The sequence below is a fragment of the Ctenopharyngodon idella genome, chromosome 22, assembly GCF_019924925.1.
Source record: "Ctenopharyngodon idella isolate HZGC_01 chromosome 22, HZGC01, whole genome shotgun sequence".
Classification (NCBI taxonomy): domain Eukaryota; kingdom Metazoa; phylum Chordata; class Actinopteri; order Cypriniformes; family Xenocyprididae; genus Ctenopharyngodon; species Ctenopharyngodon idella.
In genome coordinates this window covers 14337161-14361870 of record NC_067241.1, presented here as the reverse complement: position 1 = coordinate 14361870, position 24710 = coordinate 14337161, and the positions used below count along the sequence as shown (strand labels likewise).

The 24710-nt window shown below is 34.0% G+C and overlaps 1 protein-coding gene across 2 annotated transcripts in view; it reads right to left on the bottom strand.

The window, feature by feature from the left end:
• Positions 1-3887: 3887 nt before the first annotated feature.
• The window catches only part of reps2 (RALBP1 associated Eps domain containing 2), a 47241-nt gene continuing 26418 nt past the window's right edge, over positions 3888-24710 (bottom strand). Inside the window, exons 11-19 of one of the 2 annotated variants that reach the window (XM_051880396.1) lie at positions 24390-24458; positions 22155-22203; positions 21502-21638; positions 20126-20187; positions 19171-19260; positions 11507-11560; positions 11157-11290; positions 10052-10157; positions 3888-6050 (exon numbers count right to left, since the gene is read on the bottom strand). In XM_051880396.1, the coding sequence (XP_051736356.1) occupies positions 5982-6050; positions 10052-10157; positions 11157-11290; positions 11507-11560; positions 19171-19260; positions 20126-20187; positions 21502-21638; positions 22155-22203; positions 24390-24458 (770 nt within the window). In that variant the 3' untranslated portion in view covers positions 3888-5981. Of the gene's footprint in view, positions 6051-10051; positions 10158-11156; positions 11291-11506; positions 11564-19170; positions 19261-20125; positions 20188-21501; positions 21639-22154; positions 22204-24389; positions 24459-24710 lie in introns of both variants that reach the window. The other variant, XM_051880395.1, reaches the window with a different exon arrangement.

Here is a 24710-nt window from a genome sequence, read left to right as displayed (position 1 = left end):
ATGAACTGAACTTTATTGTAAAGTATTAGCATTAATATTCTACAGTGGCATCAAACAGCAACCAAAAATTAAATAATAGACTTACATAACACTTCAATATCAATGAATATCACTGCATTAGATATGTACAAAATATCAAAGCAAAGTGCATAAAAAAGAAACAGTGAAAAGGATGACAAAAGTATGGTGTAGTGAGACATGTTCATATAGTAGTTAACGCGGTGAACTACACCTGTGTGAACTTGAGCAGAACTGACATTGTACATGTGAGAGAGGAACACGACGGCCGGGCCGCAGGTTATTCTGGGTACATGGAGAGAGTGGAAGCCTCAGTCGTTTGACCTCTGACCTCTACAATGATTGTGTCTTTCTGAAACCAGCACAGCTGCCACAAGTGAGTGTTTCTATATATGTCTATTTATGCGTGTATGTTTGTCTAAATATACGTCTCTCCGTCTCATCTGTGACTCCAACTGCTCCAGACACTTAACCCTGAGTCCTGACCGCGAGAAAACTCATTCAGAGGCGCTGTTTTACATTTTTAATTCATTATTTTTGCGAACAAAGCAGGCCGAGAGGAAAACACAGAGAACAGAGCTAGAAAGAGAAACCGAGAGCTGTTGTTAAACTGGATTTGAACTCATTTAAGGCTGTTCATGGATTTGTAATCTGTCAGAAAGGAGTAAAAAACTTTCACGTGACCTAAATCCGTCTGTACTGATGCGATTGTTTGCTCTGGGGGTTGGGCGTTCTGCACGCTCAGTATTAAATATGAATGATTGATTCAGAAAAAAGGCAGTTTAATGACCCTAAAAAGTATTTAGATGCTTGATTCACACTTCAAAACGTCAACATGTCACTGCATATTAACAGCAGAATATCAAAGCAACTGCTTTCTCATCATTTTTGCTCAATGTCTTAGTGTTTTACAGATTTTTGTCTTCATTTTCAACACTAGAACTATTGTTAGCACTTCTTTTCCTGAACAGTTTTGCCTGAAAAGTGAGCCTGTGTGGTCTTTCTTTAAAATAAATGTTACTTACTTTGACGTTTTCTTATCTAATGCAATGGTATTCGTACATTAAGTGTGATTTAAGTGTCCAAATATGCTGTGGAGTCTCTCGGACTGGCTGTGGACGTGAGGCCCAGGACGTGGTTTATGTCATATGTTTTCATAAGCATGTCCCTCTCTATTGTCCTGTTGTTTGGCCGATCTGCTGCGGAACAATGATGCCGCTATCAGACACTGAGGTCAGACTCACATCCACACGATCACACGCTCAATCCAAACATTTACCCGTACATATGTATTTATTCTATTATTTATCTGGACTGATTTGTTTGTTGTTATCAGGCCTGTTTGGAATCTGTGCCAATGGAATTCTGCATTTGAATGTCTGTCATTCATAAATCCTACAAGAATTCTAATGGAATTTGGAATCAATCCTAAAGCGATCAAGTAAGAATTCAAAGTTCCATACTGGATAAACTGACATTCTGACAGAACAAACTGAGTTCTTGGAATTCCCGTTTATCCAGGATCTTAATTGTCCAAATGATAGGATTTCGACTAGCATTCCTTTAGGATTTTTTTGACAATTAAGGTACAGATCTCTCATAGCACCAATCGCACTATTTAACACATTTTACTGTATTAAAATCCATTCTATATAATTAAATTTAAAAATTTTTATGTTAATTATAATATTTTCCCAAATATTTACCACAAAATTAACATACATGCATATGAAAATGTTTTAGTTAGTTAATTAAAACTTTATTGTCTGCTCCCGGCCCCTTTTTCAAGAGGACAGAGCTTTAACAGCTCACACTTCGGTTGCTCAACAACAACAAAGCTGGAGAATCTCACACAGCCAAAATGAGGATTGTCAGTAACGGTGTTCAGCCTTACATTGTTCAAACCGGAGTCGACACTGATGGAGAGACTCAGGAAGAAGTTACAACTTTTACAATGAAACTGGACGTTTCTGAACGGTTAGTGGATAAATTTATGTAGTTGCTGTGGAGTTGATTCAACTCATCGACTAGCATGTGCCGTCATTTGTGCAAAACCTGTATGGACGCCCACTATACATAGCGTACTTGTTTGCCAAACAGAGCCATACACACCAGGCTAACATTTATGGCTAACATTTATCAAATGCTGTGAATGGTCTAATATTTTCGCTCGGACAGAAACGCTCCTTTTTTAGCAATCGATCTTGCCAGGGTCAACTTGCAGGCTATCCAAGCTAACGAGACTCTAAATAGTGTTCTGTGTTCGTCTGTGCAGCCAATGACAGAACAGTTAGCACGATTTGCTCGACCTTTTGCCATGGCGTTAGAACTGGTACACCATTGTCGCTTGCGAAAACAAAATGGTGGCACCGTGGGTAGAAACGTGCAGATTAAGGGGTGGTAATATTATAAGATCCCCTACCTACGTCACAAGGGGAGTGAAATCTGAGCGGCTCGTTTTTTTTCACATGCTTGCAGAGAAAGGCTTACCAAAACAAAGTTACTGAGTTGTCCTTTTTCACATTTTCTGTGTTGATAGATGCACCGGGGAACCAATTATAGCACTTAAACATGGAAAAAGTCAGATTTTCATGATATGACCCCTTTAAAATCAACTCTTTAAAGGTGTGCAGATTGTGGGCCTAGTGATATTTGAGCGTTTTATAATAACATCACAAATAGAAATAAATCTGACCAGTACTCCACAACTCTACTCACATACAGGTGAACACCTTCATGACTACTTCTTCAGTTCTTGTTTTCCGTGCCACATGGTGTTATCTTGTCCCTGTTGAGGGAACCTATCAATTTCCAACACAAACAATCTGAAACACATGAGATTAGGCAGTGAAACAAGCTCTCGAGACAAACAGAAGAGGGTCATCAGAGGTCACGACCTGTTGCTCCACTCGCCATACCTGCACAATTGATTCTCTGCGGTCTTCACGCTTGAGTCAGATATGAGAAAACCAGAGAGATGAACTCACGGCTAAAGCGTTAGGAGTTTCAGGTCTGATACAAGCTGACTATGTATAATCTATGATGTGCATTCATTTACCACAGAAAATCATTTCCACTCATCCTTCAATTTGCAAAAACAAAACTATTTAGTGTCAGGGTTTCTTGCAGGTTTCATGAAGGTAAATTTAAGACGTTTTTAAGACCAAGTAAAGATAATTTATGGAATTAAATTGAATGGAGAACACAGTATGTCAATATTTTCTCTAAATGTAAATGTCTTGGGAGAAACACAACACTTCAGAGCTTGAAAATACAACTTGAATAGCTTTGCTCTCAACTACTAGAATATGGAAATAACTTTTACAGTTTACCTTCTGATCACACTGCAAAAAAGTGATGTTTTTTAGTGCAAATGATTCTTAAATCAACATACATTTACTTGAGAAGCAAAATAACATTAGATAAGTTCCGTTTTCTGATAATTTGATTAAATAAAGTTGAGTTTGATGATTAAAACTAGAACAAATAAATGGGCTCAGAAAAAACAACTTCAGAGAGAAAGCACATTTTCAGAACCCAGGCATATTTGTTCTTGTTTTAAGAGTAAACTCACTTAATTTTGTTCAATTACAAAAAACAAGACTTCATTTCATTTTGTATCTCAAGTAAATGTATTTTGAAGTTTAGATATTTCTATGAGAAATCAAAACAATACTGAGGTAGATATTAATGCAACATTTAATGGCACTTACTGCTCCGATTTAAGACCTTTTTAAGGTCTTATTTTGTGGAAGAGTGAATTTTTAAGACCTTTTTAAGACCCACAGAAACCCTGTTATATATTCATCATGAACAACTTAAAACAGATTCTACAAATGTGCAAGGCAAAACACACCACAACCGACACATTCTCCCATAATTCCACTGGTTTATTGACACATTCACGGACAGAACATTCCCACTCCTCCATCAGAACACAGTGTATGAGAGATTCGTTCAGTATCAAAAACACACAACGTGGCCAACAACAAGCTCGGCCTGCAAAGTCACCAATATTTATTCATTTATTTTTATTTTTTTTGCATAGGAAAGTATTTAGCACACTTTTGAACAAAAAAACATTTATACTTTTTTTTTTTGCAGTCGCTGGTTTTCATTTGATGCATTTTTTTTTTTTTTTTGAAACAATCAACCTTTTTTAAAATTTCATAATTACTATAATTACCCCCAAAATGATTTTTAGGATAGTAAGAAATGCTTAAGAAATTACTGAAAAGTTAGAAATAATAGTTAAGGATATGACAAGCCATAAAAGGAAGTGTAAAAAAAAAAAAATTGGACATATTGATGGATGGTTTTTGTAATACATTACAAGCACAATCACTGGATCGCCCTCACTGATCTGAGGTTAATATGACATTCAATACATATGTCTAGATATTCTAACATTCCAGTCTTAAACAGTCCTGTATTGTCAAACTACTCACATACAACATGCTGCCAGAACTACTCGTGTAAAAATAAACGTCTCATGTAAATGTTCATCTTCATGCATGAACACACACGGTCTTTAGGACACGTCCATCTTTGCAAACTCTTTGTCCCAGCACACAAAGTAATGATTATTCTACATTTAACTACATTTGCAGCTATTTTCTTCATGGGCAAATCACACAAAATCTGTCAAGGGTCATATTTAACCCCAAAACCAAAAGAAAACAAATTACAGAAATTGTGAAAGAATATGTTTCGTAAAGAAAATTAAGCTTTTTTTGTATTCTGGTATTATTTTCACAACAATTAAACAGTTTTCAATCCCCAAATTATTATTAATATTTAGTGTAATGTAATTTATACTATTTATATATATATATTATATATAGTGTGCTGTCAAAACGATTAATCGTGATTAATCGCATCTAACAAAAGCTTGTATGTATATATAAGTTTGTAAATATACAACATATGTACTATATATATATATATATTTACAAGCTTTTGTTAGAAGCGATTAATCGTGATTAATCGATTTGACAGCACTATATATATTTAGTACTGTCAAATTGATTAATCGTGACTAATCACTCCTAAAAAAAATTTGTAAATATATTTATTTGTATATTTACGAACTTGTTAGATGCGATTAATCAATATTTGATACATGCTGTCAAATCGGTTAATCACATCAAACATAAAAGTTTGTAAGTATATATATTGTATATTTACAAACTTTTGTGTTAGATACGATTAATTGTGATTATATATTTTATATATATATATATATATATATTGATCAGGTTATTATTTGTTGTGCTGACTAAGTAATGATTAAAATGTACTTGTCATGAAAAAAATTTATACTTTATGCGTAAGTCCATATAATAATTAAGTAATTATTATTATAATATAAGTTATTTTATTCTACTGTTCTTGGGGTGAAATGTGACTTGTTTTCTTGAGATTCACCCTTATAAGCTTATTCTTGGTGGAACAGGATCAGCTTCAAACATATTCATGTTTATTAAATTACAGTAACAAAAATACAAAAAAAGTGATTTAAATCATTATTTGGTGCAGTTATCGGATGAATCATTAGAAAATCAGATCCATTGCATAAACCACAAATTGATGAAGTTGAATACTGAAGCTTTTCCTTTTCATTGGTCTGCATAACTAACAGTTAGTCATGTTGGCATGATTCTGCTGAAGAAAAACAGGAACATATAAACACAAACTCAACCCAAAAATATAGTTTTTTGACAGAATAAACTTCCTAGAATTCTTCCCGCTCTCCTGTGGAGGTAAAATGCTCTTCCTGTGGTTCTGACACAGTGATTGTGGCATCCCAAAGTGTTTGGTCAGTTAAAGTAAGTATCCTGTCATGTGACTGAATTATAAGCTCAGAATATTAGACAGAACCCAGAGTCCAGCGTCAGATCGAAAGACGTGCCCAAGCACGCATGAGAAGGACAGAAAGCGAGAGAAAGCGAGAGTGTGTTGGGTCAGGTTGACGCCACGGGCCGCAGCAACTCCAGCTGGGACTCCAGAGTAACTCGCTCCCGATGCACAACCTTATAAAGAGAGAGAAGAGAAAGAAAGGGAACACAGAGATGAACTAAAAGTGCTCTGATTATTTGAGATAAGCTAAGCCGACTCAATCAAATTAAACCGTTTCATTTCAACATTTCCATCATATAGAAGCTTGTTTCAGCCACTGAATAAAAAATAAAAAAGGTAATTGCGAGTTTGTAGCTCACAATTTTGACTTCTTTTTTCTTGCAATTGCGAGTTTGCATCTTACAATTCTGACTTTTTTTCTCAGAATTGTGTGACAAACTCACAATTGCGTTAAAAAGTCAGAATTTTGTGATATAAACTCACAATTCTGAGAAAAAGGTCAGAATTGCGAGAAAAAGTCAGAATTGCAAGTTTATTTCACAATTCTGAAAAAAGACGTCGGAACTGTGAGATATGACCTCGCAACTGCAAGAAAAAAAGTCAGAATTGCGAGAAAAAAGTCAGAATTGCAAGTTTGTCTCAATTATGAAAAAAATATGTCAGAATTGCGAGAAAAAACTAACAATTACAAGAAAAAAAGTCAGAATTGCAAGTTTCTCACAATTCTGAAAAAAGACCTCAGAATTGCAAGATATAAACTCGCAATTGCGTGAAAAAAGTCAGAATTGCGAGAAAAAAGTCAGAATTGTGAGTTTCTCAATGCGAGTTTGTTTCACAACTCTGAAAAATAATTCTGAAAAATTCTGAAAAGAATTGTGAGATATAAACTCGCAATTGCAAAAAAAAGTCCGAATTGTGAGTTTATCTCACAATTCTGAAAAAAAAGACATTAGAATTGCGAGATATAAACTCACAATTGCGAGAAAAAAGTCAGAATTGCGAGAAAAAAGTCAGAATTGCGAGTTTGTCTCAATTCTGAAAAAAAGATGTCAGAATTGCAAGATATAAACTCGCAAGTGCGAGAAAAAAAGTCAGAATTGCGAGTATGTCTTTTATTCAGACTTTATTTCTAGCAATTGTGAGTTTATATCTTGCAATTCTGAGAAAAGTCATCAGAATTGTGAGATAAAAAAAAAAAAAAAAAAAAAAAAAATCAGAATTACCTTTTTTTTTTTTTTTTTTTATTCACTGGCAGAAACAAGCTTCCATACCTTCAGGCCTGTATGATATCAATACATAAATAATTAATGAAATAAATAAATAAATAAATAAATAAATAAATAAATAAAGCACCACTGTGACCTGAAGACAAAAGTAAGTGATCTGATCTAGATTTATCCATATCCACATCCCCTAAAGCTTATATGAGAGAAATAACTTGATTTGGTGTGTGCACAGGCTAAACCTGAGAGGTTGCTGACCTTATATGAGTAACAGCATGAGCAACAGTAGTGATGCTTGACTTGAGCACTAACAAGCTAAACGTCATTTGACAAATGCTGGTGAGCACACAGACATTTGTCACATGAGGAATGCCACTGCTAGACAAAGTGACCCGAGGTCATGACCTTCAGATGACATCAAACAGAAAGGATGAAAGCAGCTGGTCTGACACTCACAGACACGTTTATTTCTACCTGTCTTCATTTGTCATTAAAGTCACGTATATCGTGTATCTTCTAGAACAATACAGACGGACACACACTGTCAAACCTCCTTCAACTCATGTCATCTGACACCCGTCAGGAACATCTTCTCAAATATCTGCACAGGTCTGACTGCTTCTTCTAATACAGATGTTGGATTCCTGCTGTTTCAGTGTATCTGACGCCACATACATGTGTCAGACGTCATGCATTTCCACCATGAAATTTATAGACAGTTTTGGATATTTCATTGTGCATGCTCATTTCTCCTCTTTTTACATTTATATTACCTTTGCCATCATCTAATGCTCACTTAAAGTTAATCTTTAAAACACTAATAATTTAATAACATTGTCACATGTAATCTTTAGGAAACTTCAAAACGAACATCTATTTTTCATACTGTACATTATAACAATCTAACTGCCTAAATTCAGTTGGAGCATTTAAAATAACTGATTTAGTGTTTTATTTTTATTTATTTAGAAAAAATAGTATATAATTTAATAAGAATCAACTATCCATGCATTCACCTCACGGACATCCTATTCTTATTTTTGGTTGTACTGTACAGCTACACCAGCTGCTTTATTTTCTCCAGCCAATTGAAAGAAAAAGATTATATTTTGTCAATTATTTTTAAATAATGTCTAACTGTTACAGCAAAACAAACTTACAATAACTCTATTTTACAATTTAAAATTTTAAATTGACTTAAATAAAGCTGCTGTCCGTAAGTTTTGTCTCTTTGTCGCCATCTCTGTTTGAAACCTGCAATTGCAGTTATTTGTGGAATTATCGTCTTTACGTGGGTTGTACATCGGCACGGCTCCTCAGCGCGGATGAATCTGATGTTTGCACAGATTGTAGTCTTGAAGTATGACCAAAATAAGAATTTTCACAGGAAAATGTCATCTGAACAGGTAAGTAACATGTCTGCCACTTTTGTTCTGACCAACTGGATCGGGCTACGGTAAGGAGATAGTTTTGAACACTGGCTGGTTATGTACTTGCTCAAAAATTGATTTTGGATAATTTAAAAAAAAAGTTACGGACTGTAGCTTTAAATAAAAAAATATATTGAAATATATATTTACATTTAGTGTATGCTAAATGAATACATGTAACAATTAAATAAAAAATAAAATAAAACTGAAAATAAAAAAAGAATGTTCTCAAAACTAAGAGCAAGACTTACACTTTCTTAAGGCCCCGATATACTTCAAACAAAATTGAAGAACGAACTGATGTGACGTCATTTTGAACAAAATCAGGCCAAAACAAAGTTTTCGTTTTGGGAGTTTGAAACGGCTCGCCAAAGCGAACTCTCATGAAAAGTTCACTCCAGCTGCAAAACACCTTCGTACTACCATTGGTTCGTGACGATAACGTAATAGGAGGTGTGTGCTGAGGCTCCGCCTTCTTTCATGCGGAACTCTTCTCTGACTCATTTCTTCTGTTGAGTCCGTCGAGGTAAGATCTCCACAGGTGAGAAATGAGGCCCTGATACTGTTTTTCACGTTTGATACTGTACAGTTGCTTGCTTTTAAGCGATCTATTGAATAAAATGCCATATAAATAAACGTGATGTGACATTACTGGAGTGCTAATTCACATTAAAAGATGCTTTTCTTATGCTTTCTATTAAAAAACGTCAGATGTTCGATAACAGTATATCGCTGCTTACGTATTTCAAGCTTCGCCGTGAGTATATCGGGGTCTTAAAGTGAGATTCATAGCATATCGTGCAGCGGTCTGCAGGTTTACTGTTCCCCAGAATGCAGTGCAACCTGATCTGCACATGGGCTTTTATGAGCAAGAGTCTAGCGTCTTTCACTTTTAATTTCCCTCACTTTCTTTCACTTCTGCTCTCAATGTCACTGGTAAAATGCATTTCCAAGCACATTCTGATGCTCACCTTCATTTCATTTCACTTCATTTTCACACACACACACAGACACACACAGACACACACACACACACACACAGACACACACACACACACACACACACACACACACCAGCTGCTGTAGGATGCACTATTTTAAAGAAGACAACTGCTTGAGTCAGAGTCCAAGCTTGCATTTTCAGAAAGCCAGACAGTGTGTGTGTGTCTGTGTGTGTGTGTTCACTGAGCGGATCTCTGGATAAATTGAAGGCTGCAACTCTAGACCATCTCCAGTCACTCAATAACTCTTCAGGGTAACACAAGCCGTCTGTGTGTATATATAAAAGCGGCATGTGCTCGATACAAGACTAGAGATATCTGATCGGTCTGGGTAGGGGTGTTGGAAATAGTATGTGCTGCCCAACCAGAAAACTAACCTAAAACTAATGTGTGAGCAGACAGATCTCATCATTTGAGACTGCTAATATTTTAAGCATCAATGGCCGGCGTTTATTTCTTAACGCTTCTTGGAATAAGCATGTGTAAGAACTATTCCTGTGTGTGGATATGGTTGCCGCACCTTTAGCTGTTGCTGTAGTTCACTGTTGAGACGTGTCAGGACTGCGTTGGTTTCTCGGTTCTTCCTTATGGCCATCTGGATCTCTCTCTTCTGCTTGGGTGGAGGCCTGAACACAACACCAGATAATCATGACCGGTGTCTGCATGTGTGGATGAGCTTTTCATTATGTTCAATTCATGATCCCACTTGTTTAGCATTTAGAAATCACTGATCCATGCTGTTTGTTCCCTGATGTATTGTGTAAGAGGGGTTTATTGATATATTCATTTTAGAATTTATATTTAGTAATATATGCTTAATAATTGATATTACTATTGTCATTATTGTAGTTTCTAATGTAAATATTTGCTTTTATTTATATATATATATATATATATATATATTAAATATCACAATAACATATAGCTTAAAGATTACTTAAAAAAATATAAAAAGCAAATATGTATATTAGAAAAAACTACAATAATAATAATAATAATATCATAGTTATTGTAAACACTGCCATATGTGTTTAATATTTTATAATTAATGTATTTTATGTTATTATTATTATTGTATTTTTATTTATCTCATTTACATATTGGATTATTTTTTATTTATTTTTATAAGTAACATTTAAGCTGTAATATGTTTTTGTCAGTAGTTATTGTAAACATTGCTATTGATTTATATGTACTATTGTATATTATAAATGTAATACATTTTATATTTTTATTGTATTTTTTCATATTTATATATTTGCTTAAATTTGTATAAGTAATCTTTAAGCAAAAAATGTTATTGTAGTTATTGTAAACTTTGTCATTATAGCATATTTAATGCTTCATATTATTTATTTAATATATTATTATATTTTAATTTTCTCATTTATTTGCTTAATTGTTTTATTTGTACAAGCAATCTTTCATTTGTCATTGTTGTATATTTAATATTTTATATTATACAGTTAATGCATTTTTTTCTAATTTATTTGCTCTATTTTTTATTTATTTAATTTTAATTAATTAATTTATTTATTTATTCTATAAGCTATATTATGCTATTATAAACATTGCCATTCTTGTTCATTTTTAGTTAAAAAGAATGAAAATAAAGATATATGGACCTCTGTGTAGATTTGGTCAATGTGGCAGCAGAGTAGGGCGTGGCCAAGGGGGGCGTGGCACTCTGGCTTTCAGTGTGGAGTTTTCTTCGTACTGGCTTCTGAGGGGCGTGGCCTTGGTGTAACACTGTGGAATCCTGGGAAGTGGTTTAAATGTTTGAAGTAGACTTTGAGAGAAACTTCCCATATGGGTAAACCATCATCAAACATGCCCTAATCATAAGTACAGTGAAGATGAGTATGTGAAGATGCATTATGTTCATGTCTGAGCATCTGTAAGATATGGACTCCCATTTAAAGGGGCTCAGATGAGGTGTTAGATGCTTGTTTAATGGAAAGGGGTCAGTTCTTACCGATTTGGGAGGTGCCAGGTCTTCGGTGCTGAGAGCTCCTGTCACGACAGTCTCCTGCTGAAAGAGGATGAAGAGTTTGAGATCAGGAGGCCTTCAATGTTAGTTTTACAAAGCAATTTGTAACATTAACCAAGACAACAGCACATTTATGAGGATCTTTTACCATGCTGGGCTTCATTAATTCCTTTTTTTTAATTTTTTTTTTTTTACTGTTTTCTATTTGAATATTTTTGTGGAAACTGTGATACATTTTTCAGGATTTGTCAATGAATAGAAAGTTCAAAAGAACAACATTTATTTTAATTTTTATGGAAACCATGCTTTTGATGTTATGTGCAACAAAATGTCCTCCTCTGTGTTCAGGTTTGACTGCAGTAAAATTAATGCAAAAACTGACACTTCAAATCAACATTTCAAAAAAATAAAAAAAATAAATCTAAACCTTGACAAAGTAGTCTTTGAGAATGTCTTAAGTATAAATCGAAATCCACAACTTAATAAAAATAAGTTTTTATGTCTCAAAACCACTAGAGAATTTATAAGCCTTTTCATATAGAGCTATAAAAGAATCTAGTGGTTACAACATTGCATTACATAAGTTTTTCTTTTTTTACTCCCACCAGATGGCACTAATCTGCCTTCAAAAACTGGATTATAAATGCCAAAAAAAGTGTTATTTTCAATGGGGAAAAATAGCTCATAAAATTGTATAAGTATTGCATAGTATCACACAATCCCCTCAAAATTCTAAATAATAATCAAAAAATATATTTGAAATAATTACATTGGTTTTCCTGAAAAAGAAAAAAGAAAAAAAGAAGCCATTTCATGAAGGAGCCAAGTGTGACAAATCACAACAGACTGGGCCATCTGACCAATCAGAGCAGAGTAGGCTTTTGGAGAGGAGGCGTTTAGAGAGACCGAATCCTTTATTGAAACATTTCAGACACTGTGAGAAAAGAGCTGATGCTGAAATGGATATTATGAGAAAATTAAAGTGCTTTTGACCTTGGATGCATGTAAACCTGTTGTAGGAGCCTTTAAAATAGCATAATAGGGGCATAATAGTCTGCATTTTCCCTTAGTCCTCTCTTTCCAAAAGCTGCAATTTCTGAGTCTCTCACACAGAGGATGTGGGCAAAGAAAAAGTAGAGGCATTGAAGTGAAGGCCGCATTAAATTCTTTCCTCGCTCTTTAAAGTGAATTACACAGCTCTCTCTATACGCTGGCTGAGATACGACACAGTGTACGTTTATGGATCACTGAGGGCGCAACATCAATCTTGACATTCTCAGTAAAGCCTCTCTGGCTTACAACATCCCACTTACGCCGCTGTATTTCACACAAATATGACTACTGTTCATTTAATCATGCGAGACTGGAACGTCCATATTTCCAAGCTATCATACTCTGACAGTGTTGTGTAAACATTCAATCATTTTGTAAAAAAATGCAATACGTAGGCTAAAAAGCCCCTGCCGCCCAGGACTGTGGTCGTTGTGGCACAGGGAATCTGTTCTTTATGGCACAATGAAAAGTAATAGCAGAAACAGGCCGATTGAGAGGCTGTAAATTTGTCTGAAAAGTCATAAACGATTTGATTTGCAGCGGCACACAACGAGTTATTACACACATCCAGCAGTACCCTCGGGACAAAACACAAGAGTTACGACCACCATACAGCCGTGTGAAGCTAACGGTGCCCACCGCCGCCTATAAAACGGAGAAGGGCAAAGGAGTATTAAATAAAAACAAGTGTTCCTACAAATAGTACAAAGCCTTGGAAAAATGTGACCGAGCCGAACACCTGCCTAGCATAACCTGTGTGAGAGGAAAATAGGTTAGTTGGAGAGGGTCAGGATATACTGAACCGGTCAGTTAAAGCTGTTAAGCACATGGATACTGTTATCTGCATTAACAACAGCACCACCTGTTGTTTGTATAAAGCAATGAGCTGTGAATTCATTTCACATGATAATATAACACAAAATATAAAGGAATAAGCACAGAGAATTAATTCTATTTACCAATCCAATGCAGAGGGGATAGCAAAGTTCAAGGGGAAAAAAAGAGAACAAAAGAAACCAGCTTTATTTGGCATTGGCCTTGAGGTTCTTTTATAAATAATTAATAGATTTTTAAAAATAAAAAATATTTAAATAAATAAATAACTTTTAGGAGACATGATTTATAATAGATTCTGATGCAATACTCCAAAAAGAATAAAAATACAGAAGCACAGATAAAAATTAAGGTAAAACAACTTCAAAAACCATTTTTAGACTTTATTTTTTATTCAATATATTTGTTCAATACTACTTTATTGAAAACAAAATAAAATTAATAATAAAATATTACTATTATTCTTTCCTGTCTTAATTTTATTTTAATAACTACAAAAACATCTAGAAAACCGAAGGTAAAATATTAAAAAAAACTTCCATTATTATTATTTTTTTGTTCAATAACTTTTATTTAATAAATTAAATTTAACAAAAAAAAAAAAGTTTTTTTTAAATTTCTGTCAAACCTAGCCATAACTGTAAATAACAAGCTTACGTTTTTATCAACTTACAGGTTATGAAGTTTATTGTAGCTGTGTGGGCACTCATTGTCATTTGGCCAAAATCTCATGATGATCTCAAGATGAAGAGCTTCACACAAGACAGTTTCGGCTATGAGTCGACAACAAAAGACTACACTAAAAAATAATGTGTTGGCTCCACAAAAAAATTAACGCAACAGTTTGCACCAATTTCATTTTTAAATTGTGACAACTTTGAGTGAATTTACATTCAACCAACAACCTACACTGAGTTAGAGGAACTTAATTTGTAGCATAACACAAATTTTCAAAACATTTCTCAAAAAATTGAGTCCTTCCAACTACCAGCATTATAGCCCTGGAATCTTATCTATTTCAGTTCAAATCAACAGCTATCACAGCACATGCTAACATAATTTATTTACATGTATATTTAATGAACAAGTAAGATATTTCTTGTCACTGGTATTATCGCAGTCATTGCTTATAGAGTCAGTGTAGTGTTTACCTTCATGTGTCTACTCTTCAGCACAATGATAACCACATAAACTTCAACATTACAGAAACTCTCTTAAATGTCAAACAGCATTAAACACTAAAAGGTGTTTCCCTTCACTAAAAACAAATAAATTAACACTTCATTTCAACATTTATTCTCATTATCCAGTCTTATGTAAAACATGCTGAGAATTAGAAACTGCCTAATTTCTGAAGTTATCAAGACAATTTCATTAAGTTACTACAACCTAATAAAAAAAGCCAATTAACGCAGAAATTTGAGTTTAAATTACAGACAATATTAAGTTGATTTAATGATCCACATTATTATGTCAACAGAACTCAAAAAAATAATGTTTGCAACTTAAAAGGTTTAATTAAAACAATAAATTAGAATTTTTTAACTTGCAACCATGCATTTATTTAAGTTGTGGTAACAGGTCCCCTGGAGTACTTTTTAGAGTGCAAGACAGTGTTCTCTGCTCCTCAAATACAGAAAATATTAGCCTTTATATATATATATATATATATATATATATATAGTCAAACCAAAAACTATTCAGATATTTTTGATATATTTTACTAGTGGTTGCAGGACACTATAGTTCATTTATGTAAGTGAGGATAGCAAAATAAAGTAAACTGTGACATATTATACCCAAAAATTCTTCATACAGTGGACTACCTGTAAAATTGATAAAAAATTGGAACCAAAAATTATTCAGACACTTTGACCTGACCATGTTTTGCTTAGGTGTTATCTGACATAATTAAGATTATTTTTTTCTGACACAGTTTCTAGAGATCTTGTCATATTTTATTACCATTTTTTAAACTATAGTGAATAAACTGAATTAATTAATGAAATGTTTATGAGAAAATGCTTCCACGCCAAAGACGAGACTTTACGGCGTTCTGTGTTTTCACCGTTATAAGGTAGGGGGCGCTATTACACATCTTCTGAAAGAGTACTGATCAAAACACAGGTGAAGAAGATGCAGAAACAAGCAATAGCATATAAATAAATCCAGCCCTGATCCCCCTGCATCCCCCCTCAATTCAAGCCCTGCATATAAACTTAATATGTCGACGAATTATCATAAAGTGTTTTCTGTAACAGGGACTGAAACAAACCATGACTGTTTCCATAATATCACATCATAATACTGAATACTGCTTAAATATACTGTCTCTCATTAATCAGCACTCGGGAGAGATGATGATGATGATGAGATTAACACAAGATGGTGTGATTCAAGGTCAAACATGAATCTCTTGGTTCCTGCTCAGAAATATCTCATAGTTTAATTAAGACAGCGCTTTCCCCTGAAGGAAACCGAGATCTGAGACATAAATGAGTGGAAAGTAAGTGATGGAGGATGTTTTCTGAGACTGTGTTTCCATGACATGTGCCCTGAGCTCTGGATGAAGCTCAAGTCATTAATGAACAGCTCAGGGCTGCTGTGTTGTCTTTAGTTAACAAGGGACATAAAATGCTGCAAAGGAGAAAAAAATCAAATGCAATATGAAACTGAACCCAGATACAATTAATCAGAAGCTGTCAGGTCTAGAAACAAAATGAGATCTTGTGTCAATTTTATATGAGAGAAGTAAAAATTTCACAGCAGGTTGGATCATACAGGTAGATGCGGGCAAAATCTTTGTCAGAACCTGGCACTTATAGAAGGGAAAACATGTCATAGAAAAGGACAGAGATGGTAGATTTACGGCAACTGTGACAAAGTACGATAAACGATGTCACAGAAATAGCGTTCAACAAGCCAAGAGACACGATTCATAATTGATTCCAATGGAGTTTGTTAAGCTAATGACACAATACTCCTTAAAGTATAAAAATACAAAAACATACAGAAAATTGAAGGTAAAACATTTTCAAAAACAAGTCCGTTATTATTTATGTTTTTTTTTTTTTTATTTAATACTACTTTATTGAAAATAAATAAAATATGATATTTCCTACTTTATTGTAAATAAAAATAAAAAAGTATTTCCTATTTATTATTCTCTCACAATCTTGAATGTATAAAAGCATACATGAACTTGAAGATAAAATAATTCCAAAAACATGTCATTGTTCTTTAGATTTATGTTTATTTAATACTTTTTATTCAATGCTATTATTCATGAAGCTTCGATGCTTTACAAATCTTTTGTTTCGAATCAGTGGTTCGGAGCACTGCCAAAGTCATGTGAACCATTGAAATTTCGAAATACTTATGACGTAACAAAGCCTCGTTTACTGAAATCACGTGACTTTGGCAGTTTGAGATCATTTGATTCACGCTCCGAACCACTGATTCGAAACAAAAAATTTGTAAAGCTTCAAAGCTTCATGAAGCAGTGTTTAGTTCAGTGAGGAGTGCTAGATATTGTTGAATAAAGTCGTTATTTTGTTTTTTTGGCGCACAAAAAGTATTCTCGTCACTTCATAACATTAAGGTTGAACCACTGTAGTCACATGAACTGTTTTAAACATGTTTTTAGTAGCTTTCTGGGCGTTTGAAAGTCTAAGATAACTTGCTTTCAATGCAGGCCTCACTGAGCCATCGGATTTTATCAAAAATATCTTAATTTGTGTTCCAAAGATGAATGAAGGTCTTACAGGTGTGGAACGACATGAGGGTGAGTAATTAATGACAGAATTTTCATTTTTGGGTGAACTAACCCTAAAATGTAACCCTGTTTTTTTGTGCTCGTAATCAGGGTTGCCAGGTTATCACAACAAAACCCGCCCAATTGCTACTCAAAACTAGCCCGAGTTCCGGGGGGAAAAAATCAGAGTTTCCTTGTTAAAACGCACATTCAAGGGGCTAAATATAATTTTTTTGGGGTCGCTTTAACCTGCGGAGATGAAAAACATTACACTGTATTTCTTGGCACACTTGTTTTATGTGTATTTGGCACCAACTATTGTTGCGGGTGTATTACTGACATGTAAAAGTCTAGACCCTGAATATAAGCTGAATACAGTAATTTAGGGATGTACCAAATCATTTAGATTACGTTTGCCATCATAAAGTTAACTTTTTAAAACACTAATAATTTACTATGATCCCAAATTAAGTCATGCGACTATGATGCCTTTAAAATGCAAAAAAAGCGACTTCCTAGCTTCTGGAAACGTACATGTCAGATCGTGCCTGATTAAGACACTGTGCTTCTCTGTCCAATAATGACCTCAGAAACCCACAACTATGACAAATGAATTTCACGCAGTGATCACATTCCCTCTCACTGCTTTACAGAAGCCAAAAGTTAAAAGCATGAAGGGGTAAAAAGGCCATAAAGATGAAGGAACCCTTGCGGTACGAGACGGTTAAAGGTCTTTGGAGGCTTCAGCGAAGTTATGAGTATTTGATCAAGCCAGAATCCCTTCATATAGAGTCTACGCTCATATCTTCATATCTCATACGAGTATTAGCTTTCATAGACAGGGCTTGAGCGCAGATATTTGCAGGTGCCTGTGCTGTCAAAACAGTGTGTGTGTAATGCAAGCTGAGGTAAGAACGGCCCGCAGCGGTGAGCGTATGAGGTTGTGTAACGCTGATGAGAGTGTGTGTGTGTGTTTTCATTGGGCTCCTGTGGCTTTATACTCTTATTAAACTGTGGGAAACTGCCATCTCTTCCCAGCCTGTAGCCACAGAAACACGAGAACACACACATCAGGTTACTGCAGCGAGTGTGTGCGAACAGAAGCGACATGAGACACGGGCAAAGAGGTGCAGGCGTGTTCACACACACTGGAAAGAGGAAGTTCAGACTCTTCAAAGAGGACACGTAATTAATAACTGAGAAAGAAACGATGACAGACAGCAGGAAGACTGTGTGTGCCGAATTTCACTATATAATTGCAATGAGCCTATTTATTTTATTAAATAGGCAGATTTGAGTCCATAGAACGAACAAATATTTAGAAAAATGGGTTACATATATTCCTTTAGCAAAATATTTTTTAGGATAATATTATTTTAACAAATATGGCTGAGACCATGCATATAGCTTTTTTTTTTTTTTGTTGGAATAAATCACCTAGAAAAAAAATTATTTTCTTTAATTTTATAACATGGATTGAGCCAAATATCATAATATAAATTAAAATACCATTATATTATGAATAATAGTAATTAATAATTTATATGAAATAAATATAATAACGTCAATGACGACCATTACATGTTACAGTATTTATTAATCTTTGTTAACGTTAGTTAATACAAAATATAACTGTTCGATCATGTTATTAAATGATAATAACAGATATAACTTTTTGATTTTAATTAATAATGTATTAGTAAATGCTGAAATTAACATTAACTAAGATTAATGTTAACAAATGGAAACTTATTTTAAAGTGTCAACAAAATAGTAAATTAAAATGTCCTCATTCTTACTATACACAATTAATTTACTATTGTAAAAATGAAATTTACTCTAAAAAATAAAATTAATTAAATATTCAGATTTTCAGAAATATGTCACATCAGAAGTTAAATGTTGGTTCAAATGCCAGTTCAGTGATTCTCATATCTGAGGTTAATAAATTGTGTGTTTTTAATAGTTTCTGTACTCGAGAGCAGGATCAATGTGAACATCTACTCACCTCCTCACTAAATTTGCTGAAATCTGCAAAGTTTGGCTGCTGAACAGCCTTTTGGGAACTCTTCTCTGAGCCAGGGATGAAGCTGAAGATCTGAGACATTGAATAAGGACACAAGTTATTAAGCAACACAGAACAGTAAAGTACAGAAGATAATCAAATCTTATAAAGCAAACTAAAATTTATCCATTTAATAAAACAGATCTGAGCCATGGTTAAAAATCACTGTAAAACAGCTGATATAAACCGCACATCAATTGAACTGTATACCAAAGTTGATCATTTTTGACCATCAAGAATACAGTCAAGCTGGTTTTTGGAACATGGTGGTCAAACATCTAATGACAAGCTAGAAAACAGCAACCATGTTTTAAAGGGGCTATATGTAGGATTCAGAAACCCTTGTTATTAGCGACACCGGTGGCTGTTAAGTGAACTGCAGCCAGAAACTTCTTGCTCGTGCTCGCACTCGTGCACACGTAACGTACAAGAGACTGAACGTGATTCAAGGCCCTGATATACTCACGGCAAAGTTCTTTGTCGTTCTTAGCTTGGAAGTAAAACAAATCGGAGTTATATTAAAAACTATTCTGGCTTTTCCCAGCTTTATAATGGGAGTGAACAGTAACCAATATTCTGAAGCCCAAAAAAGCACATCCATCCATCATAAAAGTAATCCGTACGGCTCCAGGGGGTTAATAAAGGTTAATAATGGATGGATGGATGGATGCACTTTTTTGGGCTTCAAAATATCGGTTACTATTCACTCCCATTTTAAGCTTGGAAAAGCCAGAATATTTTTTTAATATAAACTGTTTATATAAACACATTGCCAATAAAAAAGCGATTGCATACATGAAAATTCTTACATATAGCCCCTTTAAAAAGCACAGATCACATTTTAAACCGGATTTGCCATCAGCAAATACATTAAATGAGGATTTGCTGAGGAGTTCACCTGTGTCGCTGGTGGTCGTGGAGGGAGAGCTGGAGGAGGAGGCAACCAGCCACTTTTAGCACCTGAGAGAGGAAAGAAGATATTCAGAAAGTTATAAGAAAATCTGCTGCTATATTGATGTTCTTTTTCAAGACTGTTCGCAAATATTCTGCACAAGATTTAAATAAATCAATTCAACACTATAAATGACTTCAAACCCAGTACTGTACGTACTGCAATGATCTATTGCTTACAGACAATCGAGAAGTAATCACACACACACTGCTGTAGAAAATATTTTAGTATCATTTAAGTTTTTTTTAAAGAAATTAAAAGATCTATTCAGCAAGGATGCATTAAATTGTTAGTAAAGACATTTATAATGTTTTAAAAGATTTCTATCTCAAATAAATGCTGTTCCTTTTTATTCATAAAATAATCCTGAAGAAAATGTAATCACGGTTTTCACAATAATATGAAGCAGCACAACTGTTTTCAACATTGATAATAATCAGAAATGTTTCTTGAGCAGCAAATCAGCATATTAGAATGATTTCTGAAGGATCATGTGACTCTGAAGACTGGAGTAATGATGCTGAAAATTCAGCTTTGATTACAGGAATAAATTACATTTTAGCATTTTGAGCAAATAAATGTAACCTTGATGAGTATAAAAGTACTAAAATGCACTAAAAATCAAAACTAGGTAATTTTTGTAATAATTAGCAAGCCATGAAACTCACTGAGAATTTAAAGAATGATGACATTATGTTTATAGCTTCAGTGCAACAATGCTTTATGAATATTTTATTCTTTGAAACATTTAGTTGGTTCAGAGTCAGAATGGGATTCAGAATGTGTGTTAATGTGTCTCAAATCTTCACCACATTTGAGTGATTCAGATCTTACAACAAACCTCTCAACCTTTAGTAATATTGTCCTTAAAATGATTAAGACTGACTAAGGGTTTTCTTAACTACTGTGGGTTTTCACAACTGAGGCCAGAACTTTATTTAACAACTACAACCACAAAGACTTGATTTTCAACCAGATACTTTTCTTTATTTTCAAACATTGGTATGGTAGCGTATTATTCTCACTGTGTAAACCTGCAGCTTCATACATTTAAAGAATAAACTTTCAATATTTTCTCAGTGAATACTGTTACTACATTTGCAAAAACTGCAGTGAAAGTATCCAAAAAGCTAATGGTGCTTCAACATCAAATGTGCCAATACAACCCCAGAACACGCCAATACCGCATCGACATACAAGTCAAATATTTTTTATTACATTAATTTTATTTTATCTCAATGTCTGTACTTATATTTTCAGTACATGAAAGGCTGTATGTGTATACAGTTAAAAACTCAAAGAATGTTGGGAAGGGTGTGAACCTTGACTGCTCTGTTGGAAGAGCTTGTTGAGGTCAAGAGAGGAGGCGCGGGAGTGAGTCTTCTGGGGTCGAGGAGGAGGAGTGGGCGGCTCTTCCACCTTCTTCATGGCATCATCTATGGAGGTGCTGGAATATGACCTGGGGGTAACACACACACACACACACACACACACACGTTTGTTTTTGTGAATTGTGGGGACACTTCATAGGCGTAATGGTTTTTATACTGTACAAACCATATTTTCAATCGCCCTACACCAACCCTACCCCTAAACCTACCCATCACAGGAAACTGTGCACATTTTTACTTTCTCAAAAAAACTCATTCTGTATGATTTATAAGCCTTTTGAAAAATGGGGACATGGGGTAATGTCCCCATAAGTCACCCTCTCCTTGTAATACCTATGTCATTATACAAATTTGTGTCTTGATATGTCACAAAAAACGCGCGCACACACACACACACATACACACACACGTTTGCTTAGCTTTCTAAATCCTATATATATATATTAACATTATGAATGTATTTACTGTCAATTTTGATCAATTTAATGCATCCTTGCTGAATATAAGTGTTAATTAAAAGAAAATTTGACCCCTAAACGTTTGAACAGTAGTGTAGCGGTAGTGAGAGTTTAAAAAGCTTTTACCTGGGTCGTGTTCTTGACTTCATATTTGAATCAAGCTCTTGTGGAGAATCTGTAAAACAATTGTATGTTAATTACAAAGTGTCACAGAAAAAGTATTTTTTCTGTAATAAAACTAACCAAACCCTAAAGTAAAACCTCATTTATTTCATTTAAAAACCAAACAAAAGCATCAGACTTCATTCTGTTCAGAAACAACATCTAGAAGAACAGCAAAATAACAACTATTCTTCTTTTTATTTACCTTTCATCTACAAGAAAACCTGAAGTTGTAAGACGTTCCTGAGCTGAACCGCTCTCTCTAGCCAGAAGATTTCACATCTCAACAGAAACACTGAGTCGAAACACTAAAACATCAAACGCACTTGATAGCATCGATACTATCCAAACAACCCCATCTGAACACCTACAGCTGCCGTTAACACCTCAAACAGGCCTGTCTCCTGTCCCATCATGCACTGCGGCATTGACGAAGACTCAATATTAACTTTGATTCTCTCTTCTCAACACTAGGGAAAAAAACATTTCATAAGAATCATCTTAGAAGCAAAGTGCACATCAACATTGCATTCAAAGTGAAGTAATAAAGCAGGGAGAGAGCGGGATTATTTGTGAACGTCCAGGGATTTGGGCACTTCAATAAATATAAGCTGTTATTGGATCAGAGCAGACTGTATGAAATATCAGAACAAAAGGTCAGCGCTGTGGATATAACAGGATTTGTGTCCACGCCCTGAGGCGCTGAGGGGTTATACTCCATAACATCACACCCATCAGGAGAGAAAATAACAAACAAGCCTCCAGCTACACTCACTAAATGTGACTTCAACTTGATCAAAAGACCATAAGAGATGATTTGACAACAGACAGTAGTGACTAGTCTGGTTTTAATCATGATTCATCTTATCATAAGGAATAATTCACACAGAAAAGAAAATGATATCAGTATTATTTACTCATGTTGCTGCAAACCCAAATTACTTTTTCTTTTGTGGAACACAAAAGTAGATATTTTGCAGATTGTTCATGCTGCACTCTTCCATACAAAGAAAATTAATAGGGACTATTGAGCTAAAAAAAAAAAAAAAAAAAAAAAAAAAACGTTAGGGTTTGTTTAAATAATTTAATGTTTAATAATATAATATAATATAATATAATAATTATAATTTATATTTTTATATTCAATTATAATAATAGATTTCTTAAAATGTAAACACATTTTAAAACACATTATTAGGGTGTAAATTTAATAATAATAATACATTTATTTTATATTTTACATACATTCATTAATAATACAATAATATAACATAACATAAAATGTTACTTTTGTGGTCATCAGATTTTTTTTATGCTGCTCTTTTCCATACAATGAAAATGAATGGAGGCTATTAAGCTAAAAAAAACTTTAAGGTTTGTTTGCATAATATAATATAATAAAATATAATTTATATCTTTATATGTAATTATAATAATACATTTCTTAATAAAATGTAAACACATTTAAATACAATAATACAACATAAAATGTTACTTTTGTGGTCATCAGATTTTTTTATGCTCTTTTCCATACAATGAAAACGAAAAAACTTTAGGGTTTAGGGTTTGTTTAAATATAATATAATATAATATAATATACAATGAAAATGAAAAGAAACAGATTCTCTTAAGGTCAAAAAAGCACTAAAAATATATCATAAAAGTTGTCTATTTAAGTCAAGCGCTTTATTACAGATCTTCTGAAGTCATATGACAGATCTGGCTGAGAAAGAGACAGAAATTTTCTGTAGTTCTCAAATTGTCATTTGCACTGTCATATATTCAAAATGTTGTGTTGGTTACATGAGACACAAAAACCAATGCTTATGATGTCAAACCTGGTGCAAATTTTCAGCAAATAACAAACTTTGGTCTGTTTTGACATAAAACTATCTTATGGCATCAGAAGACTTGGAATATATATCACATGCATAGTATGGACTACTCTTATGATACATTTTTAGTGCTTAAAGAGCACCTGGAAAATTCTGCTCCAAATATTTGCTCCACAAATAAAAAGTCATACAGGTTGAGCAAAATGAGGATGAGTAAATGATGACAGAATTTTCTTTTTTTCCCCTGAGCTTTTTCTTTTAATATACACAGACAGTAAAGCTCAGGTAAATTAGAGGCTTGGGTTGATCTGGTGTGGGTCAGGGGCGTGTGCGTGACCCGCTGCGCCTGAGGACAGTGAGTCACCTGGTTTTAAAGTGCTGACACGCTGTGTTGGCTTTTCATGCGGCTCTGGAATTCTCTTTGGGCTGAATTCTGCTGACACAGCAATAAAAAAAAAAGCACAATAAGAGCAATGAAATAGGTCTACATGAGAATACTAATGAGTTTACATGGCATTTGCCCTCTTAAGTGTGGAAGAGTGGTCCCAAAAATATTTGCACACTGAAGACACTAAAGAAATGTCATTGCGTTAGATAATAAAATATCAAAGCAAGTGGCTTTTATTTTAAAGAAACACACTTTAAAAAAATTCACTTCATTTGTTTAAGTTTGACACTTAAAGGT